Genomic DNA, 23,092 nt, shown 5'->3' with positions numbered 1-23,092 from the left:
CATTAACAAGAGTGAACAGCTCACCATGGAGACGACAGAATAGTACAAGATATTCTCCACCATAATCCTCATCATGACATATGTACTGAAATGATACACCATCTTTTATTAAAATGGCCACTCCTTTGCTATGGGAATCATAGACAGTGAAGAAACATTTCCAGCCATCAAGCTTTTCTCTCTCATCTCCAGGTCCAATTTTTGTCTCTTGCAAAAATATTATTTCTGCCCCTAGATTCTTTGACAAACTGTCAACGAGTGGGCTTATTTTTTTTCGCCCACAAATATTCCATGTAACAAAGCAAAGCATTTGCTCTTTGAATGATTCCATTTCTCTGTGGAGCAAGTGCACAAAAATTAAAATAATATCACAATATCAAAGGTATTTTATAGCACAACATATTGCCATTTAAATTCTACAAAATATTTGATCTCACACACCAGACTGAACAACAGCCCCCTCCAGCTTTTTATGATAAATCAAGAAACCTACCAACAAAGCTACAGTATAGTACAGATAAAAGTATTTGGCACTTGTGTAAAAATGCTGTAAAATGAGAATGCTGTCAAAAATAATGTTATAAATAGAGTTTCTTTACCAATTAACTAAATGAAATCAACATTTGGTGTGACCATCTTTTGCATTTAAAGCAGCGTTTGCCCTTGGTGCACTCGCACATAGTTTTTCATAGTCTTTGTTCATTCTTTTTAACTTTTATTTAATTGACAAAAGTACAAAGAAAAGATTGCCAAATTTTTCACTGACCAACATAAAAGTATTTTGTAAATATGAACAAATTTTGATGGCTGTAACACACTCCAAAAAAGTTGGGACAGAGGCAGACAGATGTGTTTAACACTGTGTCACATCAGTGGTCCTTTAAATTAAATGTTTACTTGATTAGGAATTGAGGATACTAATTGTTAAAGTTCTGAAAGCAAACTTTTTGTCCAGTCTCGCTTGATAAAAGACTTCAGATGCTCAGCAGTCTGTGATTGTTGTTGTCTGATTCTCCTTTTCATGACTGGTCATACATTTTGGCTGCACACACTGGAATGTGTTGCAGCCATTAAAAACAAAATTTGTTCATATTTACAAAATACATTTACGTTGGTCAGTGAAAACTTTGGCAATCTTTTCTTTGTACATTTGTCAGTTTAATAAAAGTTAAAGAGAATTAACAAATTTTACAAAACGTCCCAACGTCTCTGGAATTGGGGTTGTACATACATACACACACATTATGGGGACCAAATGTCCAAAGTATAATATTAGAAATTTTTGACCTTGTGTGGACATATTTGGTCCAGACCAGGAAACTTATAAAAAGCTTATAAATCATACAGAATATTGGTGTTAACTGCATTAATTAAATACACTTTTAATAAGAACTATTATTAGGTTGATCAGAAAAAATGTAAGACTCACCTTTTTCACTTTGAAAAAATCTCACAGACCTCTTTAAAGTTGCTGTGCTGTAGAGTATGTGTTTGCTCATGGGGTTTTATGAAGATGATCTAAATCCACGTCACTGTAGGGTGGGGCATTGTTTGTTAATGACTTTGATCAACTTTAGGTGTGTTCTCAAACCTTTAAATGTTTAACATTTAAAATAGCATTCATTGGGCTATCAGAACAGCATATTTCTCTTTATTTTATCGGATATGATTAAGGCTCAAAGCTGATAGCAGATGGCTTTTTCAGGCATTTATGTTTTGTAGCCTATCTGTTCAGATTTGCATATGTTTACATGAATGTACATGTATGTCTCTCCCTGTTTAAAGGTGTGTCATATCCTATACCCCAAGGAGCTTCTCTATATAGCTATTTCTTGTGCTTCCACATATGAAACTCTTATGACAGGTTTACTGGAGAAGTCTTTTTTCTGAAATATTTTAATTGGAATGTTGCTTGCAAAACAAAATAACAGGATAAACAGATTTAGCTTTTATGTGATTCCTTTGTTTTTTATTATATTGGCTTTGTATTGTTTGGTTAGTTCTTTACTGCCTGTACTGTTGTGTGTATCTTTTAACTTCATATTTTTTATGTAAAGCCCTTTGAGATGCTAACGACACTATATAAAATAAAGTTTAATATTGTTATTAGATTAAATATTTCCACAGTGATATTTCGCCTACATAATTCGTTTAACCTAATTATCAGAGAAATAGGCCTAGTTATTAAATAATATAATTTAAACTATATTTAAAAAATTAGAGCCAAAAAACATTAGGTAGCTTTCAAGATTATGCTAAAGGCCTATTTAATAATTCTTAAACTATGAAATGTATAAAAACTATTCTTAACAGTAAACATTAATGTAATTGATAGATTTGAGGCTAAAACTTAAGATGATTATGGTGTTGCTGGTAATCAGAGGTGAAGGTGAGCATGATTTCACCAAGTACAACATGTTCCTGGATCAACATCCTTGTTAATCCTGGAACAACATTCCTATCAACCAGTCAGAATTGAGATATAACTTTTCAGGAAATATCTGTTTTAGGCTTAAAGTCAGGGTTAAGTGCTTCTACACCCTTGTTAATCAGCTATCATTTCCCACTGATTTTAGGAATAAATAAAAAGGTTTAGGGGTAGGGATTAGGTTAAGTCTATATTTTTGGACAATAATGTTGATCCAGGAACATGTCTTACTTGGCAGAGGGGAAACAGCCGCGTAAGTGAGTAGCTTTATTAAATTGCACCGCATCGATTCCCGGTGCCAGACCGCTGACTGATTTCTAGATGGGGACAGGTTGGTAGTCTTGTATTAAACACAGTTTGGATATAATTTAATATAATCAACATTTTAAATGTACAACGTGCCTACATCGCACTCATGAGGCCAGAAACTGTCATTGCATTTTATTAACTGGGGTGCTGCGTGTCAGTCAACGAAGATGATCTTCTCATCCTCTTGCGCTAGACCCGGGGTCTCCATCCCTGCTCTTGGAGAACTACCGTCCTGCAGATTTCAGCTCCAAACCCAGTCAAACAGACCTGAAGCACCTAATCAAGGCTACTTGATAATTACAGACAGGTGTGTTGGAGCAGGGTTGGAACTTAAGTTGGCAGGATGATAATTCTCATTCAGCAGTGTTGGATATCCCTGCTCTCCAGATGAAAACTAGTATAATCTTTAATAATTTTCACATTTGCTTGCATGAATTAAAGCAATATGTAATTTACAAGTCACTTAAAACAGAATTATTTGAACTATTTTGTCATGTTATCTTAAGTAAAAACTCTGGGGAAGTTGCCGCCAAAGGTGTCTTAAAATAGCAACCAGTCAGATACTTACATCTTCCTCAGAGATACAAAACACACAACCATTGATATCACCAGAACTTTTTTGAAAAAGAACAGGAAACTTTGATACTGTTATAATATAAATCTTAAATACAGCATTCAGTTACTTTTCTCACTTTTCTATGCACGAACATTCATAGAAAGTACACAAACATTTTTTTTTCAAGATTTGTTTCTGATATTTCAGTGATATTTCCTTTCAGTGATTCAGTTCCTTCTTCAAAATGTCCTCAGTTGCATGTGTCATCCATTGCATCTTCTTTATAAAAAATAAAAATTAAGATGTCTAAGAAGTCAGTCATGCCCTTGAGTTGCGTTCCTCCTCCTCATTTTCCAGCTTGTAGGCAGGTTTGTAGCGAGTTACACATCAATAAACAAAAAATCAAAAACAAACAATCAAGAAAATGATAACCATAATACCTAAAAAAAATTATCAAAAACAAAATCTCACCCTTTGTAAAACAAAACAAAGAAGATAATTTAATTTAATGCGTGAGACTGACTGTGAAGAGAAGCACCTCACCCTTTGTCATACAGAATACAGTAGGGCACATATAAAGTTCTGAGGAAAGACCAGATGTCATGATATGTCCATTCCTACAGAAAGGGAAAGAGATGGTGGATATGAAAAAACACTCAGAAGTAACATGGATCCGGGGTCATTTGTAATTCTGAGAACATGCTGTACTGCCGTGTCTTTTACATAAGCAGCACTGATTGGGATGAGGGAGCTGCTGTGTAATGATCTTGGAGAGCCTCATTCATCATCATTCACCATCTCTTGGCTGTTTCTGTTGCCAGCTTACATGAGAGTGAGTGGGAGACATGACAGTGATTTACTGACAGTGGAGTCAGTTTAGACACTACAGGAAAGGTGGGAAGATAAGTGAAAACTTTTTTTTTTTTGCCAGTTTGTCTCTGTGATTATACATGTGTACACATATATAAGCTATATGGTTACATAACACAATTATAGTATTAAACATACAATAAAATCAAGAACCCATTAAAAAAAAAAACATATGAGGGCTCGGTATTGACATATTTCACAAATTGATTCAATTTCGATTCACAAGCTCACTGATTCTATTACGTTACAATTTAATTCAATTTAATTGCTGTAAACTACAAAAGGATCCTTTTGAGTTGGTACATTACGATCAAATTTAAGGTTATTAAACAAAGTACCGAATTTCATTTCTATTTGTTTTAGATATAATAATCAACACTCAAATAAAAACTAAAAGTTTTTTTTACATGCAACCACATCTATCAGAATGAATTTGGCTTATCCGATTACAATTTTATTTCAGATTGAATGGGTGGTTTAAACCTTTTCTAATCCATTCAATAGAACATGTATACACTTGACTGGATTGAAAACAGAAACTGGAAAGTTGTGCAATGATGCAGATAAGGCGTAATGATATATCAACACAGAACGAGCTGTTGTTGTTGAATAATGAGTGTCAGAAATGAATCATGAATTGTAAGTATCAGTCTAAAAAAAAATTCTAATCATCTGTGAAGTGGGGCAGGACAGTAAAGCATAATAAAATATAAAAGCAGTAAAATAAAAGCAGTAAAATAATAAATACAACAAAATAAAATATGAGCAGTGCGGCACGAAGTTTCATGTGTTTGTCATCTCCCAAAATATTTAAATATTAAGTCTGCTTTTTAAAATGGCTAGTATGCAGTTCTTAAACAACTAGGAAAACTCTGTATATTCATGTAGTGTGCGCATAGATCAAATCCGATTTAAAGTTTGACAAACACACACAGAAACCCAATCACTTAATTGATCGCTAAAGTAAACACTAGGTTCAGATTCATGTATCCTAAATAAAACAAAATGTGAACAAAAAAAAATGCATCCATGTACTTGAAGCTAGTAATTGAGCGACATGATACATTTCAGTAACTTGTACTCTTTCTTTCAGCATACCTTCTGATGTTCATTCATGTTTATTTTCTGCTTTAACTTGTAAAAACTTGTAAACTTGTAAAGTGGAAGAGTTTTTTTTATTTTTTATCTAACATTACTATTAAGAAGTTCGAAGTCAGTAAAATAAAATGTAACAAAATTTTAAGCAGCATAAATATATATACTTTTCCCCCTCACCAGCAGTGGGTTGACCCTCATATATTCAGGCCAGCCTGGGTCTGTGGGACAGAGGGGTGTCAGTGTGTGCGAGTAAGGGTCGGTCCATCTCGTTCCCATCAGAACTGCCTGTAGATCTGGCTTCCTTTCCCGGACCTCATGCAGAGCCTGCCGAATATTACCCTCCACCGAGAACAGCTCCAGGTCATATCTATAGAAGAGAGAAGTAGGGATGTGCCAAATAATTACACCTATGGAGGTTTGATGGACAGTGATGAATTAATGAGGCCTGGACCCATGTTCAACTCATCACGGTTAAGGAACAGACAGCAGCTGGTTTGTCAGAGGCTGTTACAGCTTACAGATGGCACATTTCCCTTGAAAGTCTCACTCAAGTGATTTGGTTAAGACATTTCACTTACTAACTGGTGCCAGATCCCATATTGTATGTGGATAAACAAGCAGGACTGGTGATTCTAACATTAGTGTAACAGTCGTGAAACTGCTCAAAGCATGTCTGGAAAACTTCACAATTCAGAAATGTTGTCAAAATAATCGTTTGAATCAGACATAACTAAATCATATGTTTACATATGCTGGTTTCTGATGCAGGCAAAAAGTTCTGGGAAAAATGCCAGAGAATCCAGTCTGTGATTTACCTACTCAGGAGAAAAGGAAACCATTCCAGATTTTTGTTCTCTCCTACTTTAAATCACTGCGGTACTACTTTTTTTTTTTTTAAGGCAACTTGTCTTACCTTTGGATTGTATCCTGCAAAAACCTCTCCATTTCAGGAAAAGGAGAGACAATTCGAATGTAAAGAGCTTTCAATTTGTCTCTACTATCTGGATACTGCCTCATAAAGAAAACTCGACAAATATATATACAGAAAAAGATTCACAGCATTTCTAAATAGTACCCCAAAAAGTATTTGGACCCTTAAGCCAAACTCAACGTGTATATTTTCTGCATACATAGAACATAGCAAATCACATGACACCTGCAAACAAATGATGCAGATTCAACTTTTTCTGAGCCATTTTTATGCACTTAAGGTGATCATTAGTGGATGTATGAATCAGTTCTCCTCACGTTCACACAGGTGTCCTAGCAGAATAGAAAAACTCCATCTCCATTTCTCCTGCAACTTCAAAATTGTCCGACATAATTTTTTTTTTCCTTTAATAAAGGGCATTTGACTTTCTTTGCACGTTGGTTTTGTAAACACTGGGTCTGTATTTCCATCTACGTCACGCGTGACCTTTCCAACATAATTACATAATGCACGAGGTCGGGCTGGTGCAAGATGACCATTTGTGGTTAAAATGTATATAATTTTTTTTTTTTTTTCGTTTTAAGAAAATGACAGACCATTTTGCTAGATAAGACCCTTATTCCTCGACTGGGATCATGTAGAGCGCTTTGAAGCTCCACTGAAATTGCGGTTTGGACCTTAAACCCAATGGCTCCCACTGAAGTCCACTATTTAGACACAAATCCAGGAACTGTTTCCTCAAAAACCTTAATTGCTTTAATTCCGACTGAAGACAGAAAAACATCTTGGATGGCATGAGTAAATCATCAGGAATTTTTTATTCTGGAAGTGACCTTATCCTTTAACTGAATGTGTGAAGAGACACTAGCGTTTGATAACCAGAACTTAAAACAAACATCTATTTCTGTAATATTTTTTGAAAGGTATGCTTGTGCTTGTGTTCATTTACTCATCTTCATGTCATTCCAAACATGGCTTTACTTCTTCTGTGGAACATAAAAGCATTTGTTTTGAAAAATGTCTATTTGTTGTCTGAGCAATTAAAGTCAGTGTAGTTTTGGTCGAGCCCATGAGGGAAAAAGTTTTGTATTAAACAAAATAAAGAAAGCCATACAGGTTTGTAACAACAGGAGGATGACTAATTTGAATTTTTTGAGTAAACTATACCTTTGAAACAAATGCCACTTGTTTTAATATCTTATCATTTATTAAATACATTAAAATATAGGCGTTAATGTTTATTAATAACCCTGTTATATTAATACTTTTACGTCCAGAGCCGTAGGTTTAACTGCGGTGTGAATTCTGTGCCTTGTTTTCTCTCTCTCTCTCCCTGCAGAACCAGTATCCACGCGTGAGGTTTATTAAAGGCCCCGGTATACTTCAAACAAAGTTTGTTTTCGTTTTGGGGGCAAAAAGAAGTTTGAAAAGGCTGAGCAACGGTATACTGTTTTTGAACATTCCCCCGCGCTGCTGGAGGTGGAGTGTAGATTAATGTAACATGCCTCGCGACGCTCACGCGTATCCCCTAAACAAAACAATGATGAAATGATGAAGTGTAGGCAAACTTGGTGTGAGACGGACACCAATGGTCAGAATATTATAGACAAAAGAATAATGATTAGCCGCAGTTCAGAGTCAAGTATCATGTTTGCAATACAAAATATAATCAGTCCTTTATGGGAAGTGTGAATGTCTCATAGTCTGTAAAACTTTAGCATGATGTGGAAAAAAAAATCTTGGAGTCAGTTTGTTACTTTATTTTATTAGTGTTCATTTATTATATTAAACTGGATAAATTGTTACACCTTTTTATATTTTACGTGGTGTCATGATTTACTTTTGATAAAAACAAAGGTTTATTATTGTATGTTCATTTGGCATTTCATTTATTGTATACCAGCGATAGGCAACTCCGGTCCTGGAGGGCCACTATCCTGCAGAGTTTAGCTTCAGCCCTCATAAAAGCTCACCTGCCTGTATCTATCTAGTAATCCTGAAAACACTGATTGCCTTGTTCAGGTGTGTTTAATTAGTGTTGGAGCTAAACTCTGCAGGACAGTGGCCCTCCAGGACCGAAGTTGCCTATCCCTGTTGTATACCCTTTAAATTCGCTTATTGAAAGAACAACAGCAGCAGCAGCAGCAGTATGGTGTAACATTTATTTGAAACGCATGAATTTGGTAACGTTACTTGCTACCTTATATCTTTATTCTTTCATCTATTCTCTTCATTGCTTTGGAAAACTTGTCTCGGATGTTTCTCTACCTCGCTTTTTACTTAACTCCGGGTCATCGACACCAAGCTTCGTTGCAATTTCTTTCTAGGAATTAAATGATTTCTCTGAATCTTTAAAGTCTCTCCGCGAGCGATCGTACAGGTGCGGATATATTTGAGCCAGCTCAGCTATTAAACGCTCCAGTGTATTCATGTTGCTAGTGACTAGGCTGGAGATCTTGTTCTCTTTTGTCTGGAAAAAAAAAAATATATATATATTTGCACAATGTAAAATATATATATATATATATATATATATATATATAAAAAATAATCGCACGTCCAAAAAGGTGGAGTTTCAGAACACACCCACCGATTGCATAACCGTCACATACCAACGGAAACTCAAAGGTGTTTAGGAGCTAAACGAACTACCCCAGAAAGTTCGCTTTGGTCAGCTGTTTCAAACTGCCGAGACAAACTCAAAATGAACTTCCTTTCGGCCTGATTTTGTTCGAAATGACATCATATCAGTTCGTTCTTCGATTTCGTTTGAAGTATATCGGGGCCTTAAGAGCTCTGCTGCGATTGGGTGATGGGAGAGGAGAGAGAGTATTTAAATTACAGCTACCCTTCGACCAGGAGTGTTGGTGGCTGGATGGTGTGCGGCGGCTGAGGTTTCGTCCAAATAAACCTTACCATAATAAATATTTCTCAATTGTGTTGAGCCTACTGAAGTAGAGCTTTTGTCCTTGTCTCATTGATTACATCTATGACTGAGGCCTTATCTAAAGAGAAGTGAGTGTTAACTTCAGTTGCCCATAATAAATATTGAGTTTAGTTCATGTCTTTTGTTTGGGGTTTGGTAGAAAGGTGGGTGCCATTTTGTTTTGCATTACTTATTTTCTCTTGTTTATATTAGTTTAGGGAGTTAGTTTAATCTGCTGTATTTTGTATGGTTTTCTTTGTAGCTTAGTTAGTTAAGTTATAGAAGTTAGTTTCGTTATGTTTGTTATTTTGGCCTTGCCCCCTTCTGAAGTTAATTCCCTTTTATTATTTTTATGATCTTTGTAAATAAACTTCTCTTTTTGCTGCATTGGACCGTGGTTGTTTGGGTTATTGTAGTCATTCTAGTGTCCCTAGACTTACTTAGACCGTAACAATGCTGGCAACCAAACAGTAGCTGGTAGTCATCGACTTTATCTTATTCCATACTATAGTCAATGGATACCAAAAACTGTTGGGTTACCAACATTCTTTTGTGTTTAATAGAAGAAAACAACTGGAATAACTAGTGGGTAAGTAAATGATAACCGATTTTTCATTTTTGGGTGAATGACACCTTTAAGTGTGTTTAATAGATTTTGAGGTCACTGTATATTGGGGGACATCTAATGTCTAAAAATAACAAAAAGGGTATACTGTGCAAAATTTTGCCAACTGTAATTTAATTTGGTCCACATGCTGTCTTTACTTTAGTCTTTCTTACCGTTTCAGAGCAGCATAATATAAATGTAGTAGAGCTGTGCAGTCCTTGCCACCATTGAAGCCAACACAGATTTCATTAGTCGAGTATTTCTCCAGCGCCATCTCAATGGTGCCCAATGCTGCAGCTACTTTTTTCCCCAGCACTGTCCCTGTGAGATATTTGGTATACATGTTTAACAAGGTTACTCTCAACTGATTTAAAGGGTTAGTTCACCCAAAAATGAAAATTCTGTCATTAATTACTCCTCTTCATGTCGTTTCAAACCCATAAGACCTTCGTTCATTTTCATAACACAAATTAGGATATTTTTGATGGAATCTGAGAGCTGTCTGACTAGGGCTGTGCGATTTATGGAAAATATCTAATTGCAATTTTTTTTTTGACATTTATTGCGATAGCGATTTGATTTGCAATTTTAATTTTGCAAAATCAAGCTTCAGCTTAATATTGTCAATAGTGTGCAGCACAGCAACCCTGCTGAAAAAAAAAAAAACAGACAATAGAAACCATCACAGAAATTCTTATGGTTTCCATTAAAACAATTCTATTGTTTTGTTTTTTAGCAGGGAATATTATAATTGTATTACTACTTTTACAGAATTTGCTTAATTATTGAATTTCACAGGAGAGATTAGTTTATTTGGGTGAATAAAGAGATGTATTACTTTAGTCATTTATTAAAGTATTACATTGGTTACATAAGCTTATTTATTCATTTTTAAGTATTTGGGATTTTAAGAACAAGTGGAAAATGTGCTGAATGTTTCATTTCATCCAAGTGAAATTAACTAAGCAGTTAGACTAAATTTACACTCGTTTTAAACGCGGAGCCAGGTGAGAGTTGACACAGGTTGCACGCGTGCGTCAAGCCTCGTCCATATTGCCAGAGAAGACGTGCAGTGCGGAGCCGCGCGAGAGTATAAATGAGCAGGCTCTTCCATGAGATGCGGCAGACAGGAGTGAGTACGATAAACATCCACACAGTGAGATGCGGCAGAGAGGAGGGAGTATGAGAAGCATTCAGAGACACAGGCTTCAAATGAGAATCTGTTGGGGAGATGAAATGTGCAAGATAATGTTCATGTACTAATAAAAACATCTAAGAATTTATCTTTTATTCTCCAGTACTGAAAGCAGAACCGATAATAGAGCTCTTTATATGTGTTGTGACTATAGACTGTATAAAAACAGGTTGTGACACAGCTCTTGTAAATTAACGTTACCTTTTTTTGTTTGGTGTCTGTCATTTCGAAGCCAAAGTAATCTCATATTACATAAGTTTTTCTTTAGTATTGATTTGCCTAACTATCGATCTGACCCTGTAGACGCCATAATCACACACACACTCTCTCTCTCCCACTCTCCGTATTTTTTATTTTTTTTTATGGTGGGCGTTTATGCAGTTGGCTAGAGCAGAACTGATTGGGGAGAACTGACAGAGGTGCGCTCACTCCATTGGTTAGTAAGGCTGCCACTCAAGGCTGGCAGTCATGCATATGCTCTGGAACAGAGTAATATTGCGTCCACATCGCAGGCTTTGCAATTACCAAAATCGCAACATCTCAAATCGCGATTGCGATTCGATTTCGATTAATCGCACAGCCCTATGTCTGACCCTGCATAGACAGCAATGCAACTGAAATGTTCCCAAGTCCAGAAATGTAGCAAGGAGATCTGTAAAATAATCCATGTGACATCAGCGCTTCATCCCCAACTATATGAAGCTACAAGAATACTCTGCTGTATGCTGTTCTGTGTCAGCTGTGTCACGCCGATACGCTGTGTTGCTGTCTATGGGAGGGACAGAGAGCTCTCGGATTCCATCAAAAATTTCTTAATTTGTGTTCTGAAGATGAACGATGGTCATATGGGTTTGGTACGACACGAGGGTGAGTAATTAATGACAGAATTTTCATTTTTGCACAAAATAACCCAAAAAACATAACAAAAAAGCTCCAGATCAAATACATGTAACTGACACCAACAACAGCACTCAAATATGGTTACAAAGAAGCTCACCACATTTCGAGAGTGCGTACACCTCTTCAGCTGCGACTGACACTGGGTCCGTGACAAGAGGAACCACAGATCCTTCAGGCAGCTCTTCGATCAGTTGAGTTCTTGCCCGTTCCACCTCTTCTGCACTGTCAGAGTCCAAAACCAATCGGACACGATGATAATTACTAAGCCAGTCTGGGTAAGAGCCCAGAGAGACGCGCTTGCCCCAACCTGCCTGCAGTTTTGTTAGACACTGGGCGATATCAGTCTCATCCGTATTCACAAACACCTCACGGGTGTGAAAGGTGGTACCAGAGCCTGAAAACAGATGGGTAAGGCCACTGAAAGACTTTTCCAGCAGAGAGGGGATGCCGGGAAATATGTATACATTGCGGACACTGACTAGTGGGAAGCGATTTCGCTGGCCTGTCTGAGGGTCTATGCCAAAATTGAGTTTGGCAGAAATGGGAACCATAGCAAGCTTCATTTGGGCACTGTTGGTAGTGACCGGGCCAAAGAACCCCTCTACTAGCTTTGTCAGTTCAGGGTGAGCATGCAGACCTTCGCCAAATGCCATAGCAACACTCTCAAAAGTGACATCGTCATGGGTGGGACCGATGCCACCGGATGTGATGAGGTGAGTAACAGAGGAGGAAAGCTGTGCCACTTCTTTAGCAATGACTTCCTGGACGTCAGGTACCACAGTGATTCGCTCTACGGTGACGCCAAGCTTGCGAAGTCCGCGGCACAAGAAGGCACTGTTAGTGTCAACAGTGTGACCCTGCAATGTGAGCATATAAACCAAAAGTTTTTCAAATATTGCTTTCTAATGATTCTAGAAGAGATAATTAACTGTGCCAAAGTGGAAACCTCCTTGCATGTGTCAATGGTTTGAAAACAGGTATACAAAATCCATATAGAGCCATCAACGGTCAGAAAAATAACAGCATATACAAGATAAAGTGTTAATTGTGACTATAATCAACAGCTCTTGTAAATTACCTTGAGGATCTCATCTCCTATGATGAGAATAGCTGCTGTAGCAGCACCATCTTTCTGTGTGGAGGATGCATTGCAGTTCTGGGCCATTGGAATGATTTGGGCTCCAATTCGCTGAACCCTCTTAGCTACTTTACTAATCCGAGGCAAAGCCTGCTGCATTCAGATGAAAATGATGACACAGGAGAAAGGCAAAGAAAGAAAGAGGAAGAGACAGATGGAGAGTGTCTGTTGGGAACAAGCACAAATGTCTGAACAATAAAACTAGTCTTTATTTGACTTTTAAATCTATAAATTTAAAAAAAAAAGTTTATTTTCAAGACATAAATAGACATGTCAAATATACAAAAAATGTGGACTAAAATCAAAATTTCTCAAGATCTATAATCTTCTATAGATACATAAACATGAAACCACAATATAACCTTCATTTAAAAACAACTCACAGAATGCAGGACTCCATGGTTTATCGTAATGAAACCAAAATTGTGGAATGGCTCAGTGGTAAAACCCAGTTTAATTAAATAAATATGAGCTCTGAATGTTTCAGAGTTTAGCACTGCACTGTGTTCATTTACGCACAAGCAGTTCATGATCCTGTGTTTCCGGGATCTTGATTCGAGGTAAATGCTGCTCCACACAATCACATCTCTCAGTGTTTTTGGATTATTTATAACATGCATTTAAAAACGCAATATGCATGAAAACAACTTTCCAAACATGCATATAAGAAGCGCTTATAAACAAGCACTTGTCAAAAAAAGAGAGGCTTTAAGGCCGTTTTTTTTTTTAAACTTCTGAAAATTAATAAATTAAGACCATAAATATTAGTGTAATTTTACAGCTGCGATGTTAAATACAATTATATTTCTTATTTTTCTTAAGTACTCAATTTACTTTTTTTCTAGTGAAATACTGCAACAGTAATATATTTTTCCTTAATAGTTGATTTGACAATAATATATTATCATATTGATATTCACAGACATCACAAAAACTGACCAAACTGTGCAGCCCATCAAACGATAAAAGTAAAAAAAAAATTTTAAAAAAAAAAAATAACAATAAAAACAAAAATAATAAAAAAAATATTGGGAATAATTAATAACCTATAAAGAAGTTTTAATAAACATTAAAAACACCTCTTCTAAATTAGTTTATTAAGGTAGTTTACAAAAAAACAGAAAAAAACATTTATAATATTCTTGTAGCTGTATAATTATCCAAGTCTAATTATGTTTTCTGTTCTAACAAAGCAACTGGATATTTCTAGAAATGTCTATTTTATTCTAAGTAAAAACACACGTTTGTTGGCAGAATAGTTTGCTTCCCTTACCTGGAAGGCACGAAACTGAATCCTGTGTTTAGTCCAGATTTCGTGGTCAACTAAATATTATTAATTGGAGCACTAATCGCATTCAAACACAAGTCAGGCAAATCAATGATCATATTAGATCTGGTCAAACTGTACAGTCACCGTGATCTCAAAGTACTGACACGAACAAAAGTGCCAAGCGTTCCGCAGGCTTGTGTCGTGAAAGCAAACCAGCCGTAAACATTGATACCAGCTAACGATACTAGCAAATGCAAACGAATTTATAATACAGAATCAGGATGCTCCTCTTTAAAAGCTGTACTTGAGTTGTAATTTTTTACTCCAGGTCGAGAACTCACCCTAACCACGCCAGTTACATATCAGTAAGAATACTTGGTTGCACTCCTCCTGTCACGTGATGTCTCCTGGCCAATCGATGCGAGACGTTACACTACTTCCTTATTAAACTAGCCATTTAGCGTAAAGAGGGCGGGAACTTCCCCCTGGAAGGGAAAGCGGACTATTTGCAGATATCCTTTACTAAATTTACAGGGTGATTCTATGTAAATTGTAAATGCTACATTTAATGGTCTCTTTAAACAATTGCTAAACGATTTATGTAAAATCAGCTTGGTTTTCTTCTGCAGTTAGTCATATGACCTCTTGAAAGCAGCTTTGACACACACAAAAATATTTCTGATATTTAAATATGTTTTTTAATGTAATTTTAATAGGACGCTATGTGTAATATGTTTAGTTTGGAGGTCTAAATAAACTCTGCAGTGCTACTGGAAATTCATGATACAGCACCCCCTGCACCACTAGTTACATCTGTGCAACTTTTTAACATTTAACGTAGATCGCCTGAGATCCTCATCATGTCCATAAGAAATCATGTGATTATGGTATATTTGTATTCCACACCTACCTCAGTTCTTTCTTGCACAAACAGATTTGGTACAGCTGTTGAATTCAAGCGTCTTTTATTTCCTTTGGCTACACTGAAATCGGATGGTGAAAAATGTTTGCTGCACACCCTCAATCCACGGATAGACTGAATTGGTGATCCGGTATCTCGATGAAGGGCAATCAGCCACAGGTTCAATCTTTCTGGATCGTGCAGGGGCAATGTGTGAAAAGTCAAACTTTCCTCTTGCATTGATGTCCAATGACGGAGTCTCAGGGATTTCTCTTGGTTGAAGCATCTAGGATAAGCACACACGCGCACCATTTTGAAAAAATCCACCGCCACGCGGACCAGTAAAGTTTGCGTGCACTTTCTTGTCTGTTGTAAATAGAGCTGTTCAGTTTGAAGTCCTCAACCCAATCCTGGAAGAGTATGGCAAGCCGTTTTAGCATTTAAATCTTGGTTTTGAGTATCATAAATATAATTGCGGATAGTCACAATTGTAATTCCAGATATCTATATTGCAATTATGACTTGTCGTAATTAGAATTAAGATATCTACAATGTGATTATGACTAGTCATAATATGCATTGAAGATATCTACAATGTCATTTTGACTATAGTTATAATACACATTCCAGATATCTAAAATGCTATAACGACTAGTCATAATCTTCCATTGAAAAATATTTTCTGAGATTTCTTCAAAATAGTTTTGATTAGTCGTAATTCGTTATTCGTAAAGACTCATCAATGAACACAGCAGAATATCATCATCATGGATCTCTTGCTATAATACAATACTCCCACCTTGTGGGCTATTTCCTATGGAAGCTCGTTTCCGCCACTAAAGAAATAAATAAATAATAAATAGCAACTCAATTCTGAATGAACCTGAATTCATACACAATGTAATGTAACCTACTAATAAATGTCATCCAAGCCAGATAAACTTTATTATAAGTTTTATTACAAACTTTATTATAAACTGCCAGATTACAATTATTAAATTGTAATCTTTTTAAAATCAGCCTTCACCTCATTCAACTACATCTAATAATTATCAATTATTTTTGTGCGTCATGCATTTATTTGTACTATTTTTCATGTATGTGTGTGTGTGTTTTTTTCTTTTTTTTTATAATTCCATTATTTTTCATTGTGTCTAAATATATAATAAATAAATTCAGACGAGCAGTCTGTGGTTTTCTGCCTTTATTGAACACTACACAGCATTTGGTCCGTCGAAACAAGCTGCCATAATGACACAAGTGAACCTGAATTCATACACAATGTAACATAACCTACTTATAAATGTCATCAATGTCAGTTAAACTTTCATTAAATTGTAATCTTTTTAAAATCAGCCTTCACCTTTTTTGACTGCATCTGATTAGGCATTGTTCTTGTCCGTCATGCATTTATTATTATTTATTTAATCTTTTGTATAATTCCATTGTTTTTCATTATGTCTAAATATATATAATAAATAAATTCAGACGAGCAGTTTGTGATTACTCTGACTTTGGTCCATTTTGCAACATGATTAAATTAAAACACAGCGCTATACATACATGCATGCTGGAGACCTTTTACCACATAAAGCTGCATCCAGATTTATTTAATAATCCATGAAGCACTTCATCCAGTAGCTTTTCTCTCCGTGACAACAAAAGCAGACTTTTATTATGTTGTTAGCAGTTAGTAGAGTAGGTGGGGGAGGAGCTGAGTAAATTTATTCTGACGTCACACAACAGCAATCTGACTACGAGCAATTGCAATTCAGATATCTTAAACTATAATTGTGACTAGTCGAAATTGAATTAGAGATATCTCTAATTACATTTGTGGATGTATGACACGTCTATTGAAGATATCTATAAAGTAATTACACATATCTTAAATGGAGTTTTGACTAGTCATAAAGTAATTAGAGATATCTCTAATCCGATTTCTTACTAGTGCAATTATAATTGCAGATATCTCTAATTGTCACTGTGACTAGTCGAATTATAATTATGACTATCCGAATTACAATTGTGACTATCCGAAATTATAATTATGGATAGTCAAATCAAGTTTTAAATGCTAAAACTGTTTGCTATAGTAGAGAACTAGCAGATTCGAACCTTGGGTTCCCTGGTAATGGGCGCATTCGAAACACTGCTTGGCAAAGCTTTAGAACCTCTGAGAATCATTTGTTTCGAACCAGTGATTTGGAGCGTGTATCAAACTACCAGTCACGTGATGCCAATAGACTTCGTTACGTGATAACTGTTTAGAAATGTGTTGAAATTTCAACATTTCGCCATGTTTCATAAATTAGTTTTCAATGACACATTTGTATAATTACAGATTGCAATGACACATTTGTATAAGTGGAAATTTCAATTACATGTTTGTATAATAAAAAGGAAGCATTGTAGTAGTTAATAGTCTTTTATTGACAATGGGCCTGTACCATGAAGCTGACTTAGCTGGCTGGTCAAGTAAGTTTCAGTTTAGTTTGCATCAATCCTGGGTTTTAGGTACCATGAAAGTGGCTTGGCTTTTAGCGGCATGTGTTGCCTTGGTAACACAGCTAACCTGCTCCGAAAAACTCAACTTCCTGTACCTATCTAATAACCTAGACCAGGGATAGGCAACTCCGGTCCTGGAGGGCCACTATCCTGCAGAGTTTAGCTTCAGCCCTCATAAAAACTCACCTGCCTGTATCTATCTAGTAATCCCGAATACACTGATTGCCTTGTTCAGGTTTGTTTAATTAGTGTTGGAGCTAAACTCTGCAGGACAGTGGCCCTCCAGGACCGAAGTTGCCTATCCCTGCCTTAGACTGTATAAAAACATGGACCTAGTATCTGTGACGTCACCCGTAGACTCCTGAAGAGCGTTTTTGAAGCTCAAAGTGTGCAGAGCAGGCCGTCGCCATCTTGTCACTGCGCGACTCTCCCAGACAATCGAAAATGGGCAAAAAGGCGGGAGCTGGTTGCTGAAGCCAAGCCCACCTAGCTCAACAGCAGTGTCAGCAGCATAGACTGTATAAAACGGTCAGCAGCGGCAATCCACCTGTCACTCACGTGGCCACGCCCTTAATTATGCAGAACTTTAAGGCTTAATATAATTTAAACAGATGAGTTATAAAAAAAAAATCACCCCCCTCACAGTTGTCAGGAGGGGCAAAATTAGCTATATAGACCAAAATCATTTTTTGAACAGGCTGTAAACATGTTTCTTTCTGCTGTAAAATTGGGCAATTTAACATGGTCTATGGGACTGAATTCCTTTTGCAGCCAGCCTCAAGCGGCCAGTCGATGAATTGCAGGTTTAGTCACTTCCTTGTTGGCTTCACGAGAGAGAGCGGGAGGTTGCCGCCATAGACAGTAAAAGGGTTGCCGCTCGGCTCAGCCCAGACAAAACCGGTGCAAAACGTTTTTTAAACGGAAACGGTGGTGCGCTGAACACCCTGTTCTGATGACGCAAGAGTTGCAACTATGGCAGCTGAGAAGGTCATTCTTTGTGTTCTTTTTGAAGAATTTTCGGAGCCTGATATGATCGGTATAAATACGTGTTTAATACTGCAAAATACTCTCGATGTTACAGTCACTGCCCTTGCCATCCAGAATAAAAGAGAACATCGGAATCAAGTGAAGAGATTTGTTAAAATTGTGGTTCCTAATTATTGTGATCCAACATTTTTGGTTTAGAGAGCTCAACCCGAAATTTGACCAATCAGAATCAAGCAAAATGGCACATCTCTGACGCAATAAAGCCACTCCCCCAGTTTCTCTTTCTCCAAATTAAAGGACTCTAGTAAAAAAAAAATAAAGATAAAATTCTGATTTTTAGAGATTCTGATTTTTTGAGATTTTTTTTTATAATTATTTGATATTATTTATCTAATTATTATACCCTTAATCCATTATACAAGCTAGCTTTTATTTTAAATGAACATAAACTATATTATACTATATATAGATAATATGCAATATAAATAAGTTTTAGAATCAATAGCTTTAAACATGACTACATATGAACTTAGATTTTTAAGTGTTTGTATACCTATAAATATGATCAACTCTATAAACTAACTTTGCAACTTTTACTTACACTTATATGGTGAGATGTTTACTTTAAGTTTTCCTCTTTCGTGGATAGACTGTTTCATCTTTCATTCTTCATATTGTTCAATCTTTTAATCTTTGGTAGTGAATCGCACTGACTCTCTCACGAGAAGTGAATCACAGTTTCAAGGCACGTGATTGGCTGTTCATTACTGCTGTCACTCTTTCATGTACACGTGCTCCATTAACTCAGGATCAAGCCTGAGTTGACAGAGGAAGTTGATGATCAGCTTCATGGTACCAACAAAGCCAGATTGGACTGGTTTGGTTTTGTCAACTCGAAACTAATCCTGTAACCCCGAGTTTGTTCAGCCACCATCATGGTACAGGCCCCATGAAGCCAGATTAGTTGGCTAGCCAGGTACATTTCAGTTTAGTTTGCACCAATCCTGGGTTTTAGGTACCATGAAAGTGGTTTGGCATTTAGTGGCATAAAGTGAAAGTGAAAGTGAAAGTGAAAGTCGTGACATTTGCCAAGTATATGGTAACCCATACTCGGAATTTAACCCATCCAATTGCACACACACAGCAGTGAGAAGTAAACACAGTGAACACACACCCGGAGCAGTGGGCAGCTATATATCTGACCAGTAATACTGACTCACAGCCTGTAAGTACATTTTCATATTTAAAGGATTTGCCACTGATGATTCAAACACGAGTTTTGAGCAGTGTAGAGTAGCACTTGTTATTTTTACATTTCTCCAATCACAAACGCAGATATGGTTTTATGTGCGATGCAACACAATGCGTAAAAAGACAGTATAAGTCATTATAATCAGTAATTATGTCCCCATTGGATGCTACAAATGGATAACTGGCCAATCAGTGTACAATTTACTTTTCAGAACGATGAGCTTTGTAAAAATCGATGCGTTTCAGAAAGGTGTGGCACAGAGGAGAAACAATAATGTACAGTATGTGGAAAATAAATGTTTTTTTTTAACTTAACTGCATAAACACATTTCATTACACCAAATACACAAAATAATGTCATTTTTAGTAACGTCATATGACCCCTTTAAATGAATATTAATTTATACAGATCATATGTAATATACATAAGTAGTAGAATCCAAAAGATAACGCTTAAAAAAATTAAAATTGTTATATGTTTCTCTTGTGACTGCACTAATAGAACAAGATAATTTATTTTATTTGTCCTCTTTCATGGACAATTACTTCAGTGTAAAAGCATTTATATTCCTCATATTCTTTGATCTCGTAACCTTTAAGAAAATAGTTTTGAATCTCGCTGGCTCTCTGGTAAAAAGTGAATCACACTTGCTCTGTGTTGCAAGGCATGTGATTGGCTGTTTGCCACTGCAGTCACACATTCATGTGCACCCGCTCCACAAACCCAGGATCAAAGCCTGAGTTGACAAAGAAAGTTGATGATCAGCACCATGGTACCAACAAAGCAGGATTGGAGTGGTTTGGTTTTGTCCACTTAAAACTAATCCTGTAACTCTGAATTTACCATCATGGTACAGGCCCCTGTCTAAGCAAGCTCTCCTTTAAACAAACAAAACAAGTCCTACAATTTAATCAATTTACACAAATTATACAAGCACTTTATATGTAATTCTATAAGTTGATTTGTTAATTGTATCAATAGATTAAGCTATTAAACTAAAATATTTGTATTATTTGGCATGTAAAATTATTTTATGCATGTTTGGGTTGAGTTTTTGTTGCATTTACGCAGTTTTGACCAGCAGGTGTCACCAGCGTGTGGCGTTTCGAGCGCTTCAGTGGGACTTATGATTCATCTTAGTGATTCAAATCTTTTGAAATGGTTGAAAGCATTCAATCACTGATTTGTTTATTGGCCCTTTCTGCAGATTATATCAGTAGGTGGCGATTATTTGATATTATGAATTAGTCTTTGAATTATTCATATCAACTATTTCTTAAAACACAGAACCACGGCTTATTATCATTAGTTAAATAAAGCTGATTCCAAAAAGAGCATTTGAGCATCATATGCGTTTCCTAATAACTAACAGATCTAGTTTCCTAGATCCTCCTAGTGAAGCAAAATATGCAGATTGTTAGATTGTTAACAGCTGGCCATGATTTATATCAAGCTATGTTCATCTAAACTTTAGCATTGTTCAAATAGCCTACTGTATATGAACAATGCTGTATTTAATGCATATTGTATTTATTTATTGCACAATATAGTGCAGACCCCTGCAGTAGTGCTGCACATGCACTCCCCGTCTTGAAGACCACTGACCTAGTTAATTCAGTTTCAGTTCTTAAAGAAAAAAAAAGTGCTGCTGCGAATATTTTTAGATTCAAAACACACAACGTGCTTATTCCTTCAGTAGATTTAACCAATGAAATGGGTTAAATCCGAGTGAAAGCCCTCATTCAAATTCTGTTTGCTGGAGCTTTATAGGCATGACTTGCCATACAGAGTATGAGGCCTATGGGCCACTTTTATGATACATTATTTGTGATTTTGAGGCTTGACATATGTGACCCTGGACCACAAAACCACTCATAAGGGTCTTTTTTGTTTGTTTGTTTTTGAAAATGAGATTTATACATCATCTGAAAGCAAGCTGAATAAATAAACTTTCCACTGATGCATGGTTTGTTAGGATCGGACAATATTTGGTCGAAATACAACTAGCCTATTTGAAAATCTGGAATCTGAGGGTGTAAAAAAATTAAAATATTAAGAAAATCTCCTTTAAAGGTGTCCAAATTAAGTTCTTAGCAATGCATATTACTTATCAAAAATTAAGGTTTGATATATTTATGGCAGGAAATTTACAAAATATCTTCATGGAACATGATCTATACTTAATATCCTTATGATTTTTGGCATAAAAGAAAAATCGATAATTTTGACCCATGCACTCTATTGTTGGGTATGATCTTTACATAATATCCTTATGATTTTTGGCATAAAAGAAAAAATCGATCATTTTGACACTGTATTGTTGGCTATTGCTACAAATATACCCGTGCTACTTTTGACTGGTTTTGTGGTCCAGGGCCACATATTTAGTCACAGTATCTTGTCATTACATGCAAGAAACCAAAATGGACATTCCTTAATTTTATTAATTTTTTTTCTCTCCACATAATAAATAAAGTCATGAGGCTAAATCAGGAGAGAGCTTTAATTCTGGACAAAACATCTAATAACTGGAGCTTGAAGATTGGCATGAATCTAAAACTATTTGCTTTTTAATATATAAAAAAAAAAACTTACACTGTTCTTAAACTCTTAAGCTTCATCTTTTTGTCAACTGTGATTAAAACAGTAGCCTATAGGCGACATGTATTTGTTTTAGTTATAATTTCAAGTAGTTTCCTTGTCAATAAAGTCCATAAACGCCCGGGAAAGTCCATGAATGAGTTCATAATTCCTGTTTAAGGAAAATTCGTTTCTTGTTCAATTGTGAATCGCAGAAAAAAAAAGAAAAGAAAAACAGGTCAAGGGCGCGCGCTTAGAGAACCAGGTGCGGGCGCTCTCGTGGGCGCCAAACCACATGATACGAGCAGCCAGCCATCCGATCGCGGAAGTGCGACTTTTTTTGGACCGTGGAGGCGGGAGGGGGGGGTAGACTGGGGGAGGAAAGGAAGGCAGAGCCGAAAAGAAAAGTTTCATGATATTACTCGCACTCGACGTGGAAATGAGCCTGGCGAGACCAGTGCTTTATTGGGTGTCTGGACCGTCTTTTGTTCCTCAAATGTGATATTTTCAGCAGTTGATCTGAACAGAGCAGGACCGGAATCGAGGGGCAGAGAGGAGAGAAAGCGATCGGGTAAGTTTAGGCAAAAGTTGACCACAGTCATGGCTGTACGATGCGGGACGGGAATCCATACTAAC

The 23,092-nt window shown here is 36.4% G+C and overlaps 2 protein-coding genes across 11 annotated transcripts in view; one reads left to right on the top strand and one right to left on the bottom strand.

Annotated features, from left to right (window-relative positions):
- Positions 1-3,832: 3,832 nt before the first annotated feature.
- Positions 3,833-15,554, bottom strand: LOC109072387 (FAD synthase). 9 transcript variants are annotated; one of them, XM_042740905.1, is made up of 7 exons: positions 15,139-15,554; positions 12,899-13,048; positions 11,918-12,677; positions 9,899-10,046; positions 6,175-6,273; positions 5,439-5,628; positions 3,833-3,910 (listed from the first exon to the last, which is right to left on the bottom strand). In XM_042740905.1, exons 1-7 carry the CDS (start codon positions 15,439-15,441, stop codon positions 3,833-3,835), a joined length of 1,728 nt encoding a protein of 575 aa, XP_042596839.1. In that variant the 5' UTR covers positions 15,442-15,554. The 9 variants fall into 9 exon arrangements, with proteins under 9 accessions (XP_042596839.1, XP_042596838.1, XP_042596842.1 ...); XM_042740904.1 differs by having other exon boundaries at positions 12,899-13,051; positions 15,139-15,553; XM_042740908.1 differs by having other exon boundaries at positions 12,899-13,123; positions 15,139-15,275.
- Positions 15,555-22,806: 7,252 nt separating this feature from the next.
- LOC109105882 (SHC-transforming protein 1-like) overlaps positions 22,807-23,092 on the top strand; it is a 41,150-nt gene continuing 40,864 nt past the window's right edge. For both annotated transcript variants that reach the window (XM_042740903.1, XM_042740902.1), the window contains exon 1: positions 22,807-23,027. The gene's annotated coding sequence lies outside the window, so the exon portion shown is untranslated. The remainder of the gene's footprint in view (positions 23,028-23,092) is intronic.

The sequence above is a fragment of the Cyprinus carpio genome, chromosome B16, assembly GCF_018340385.1.
Source record: "Cyprinus carpio isolate SPL01 chromosome B16, ASM1834038v1, whole genome shotgun sequence".
Taxonomy (NCBI): Eukaryota; Metazoa; Chordata; class Actinopteri; order Cypriniformes; family Cyprinidae; genus Cyprinus; species Cyprinus carpio.
This window is presented reverse-complemented; position numbering and strand designations above follow the sequence as displayed.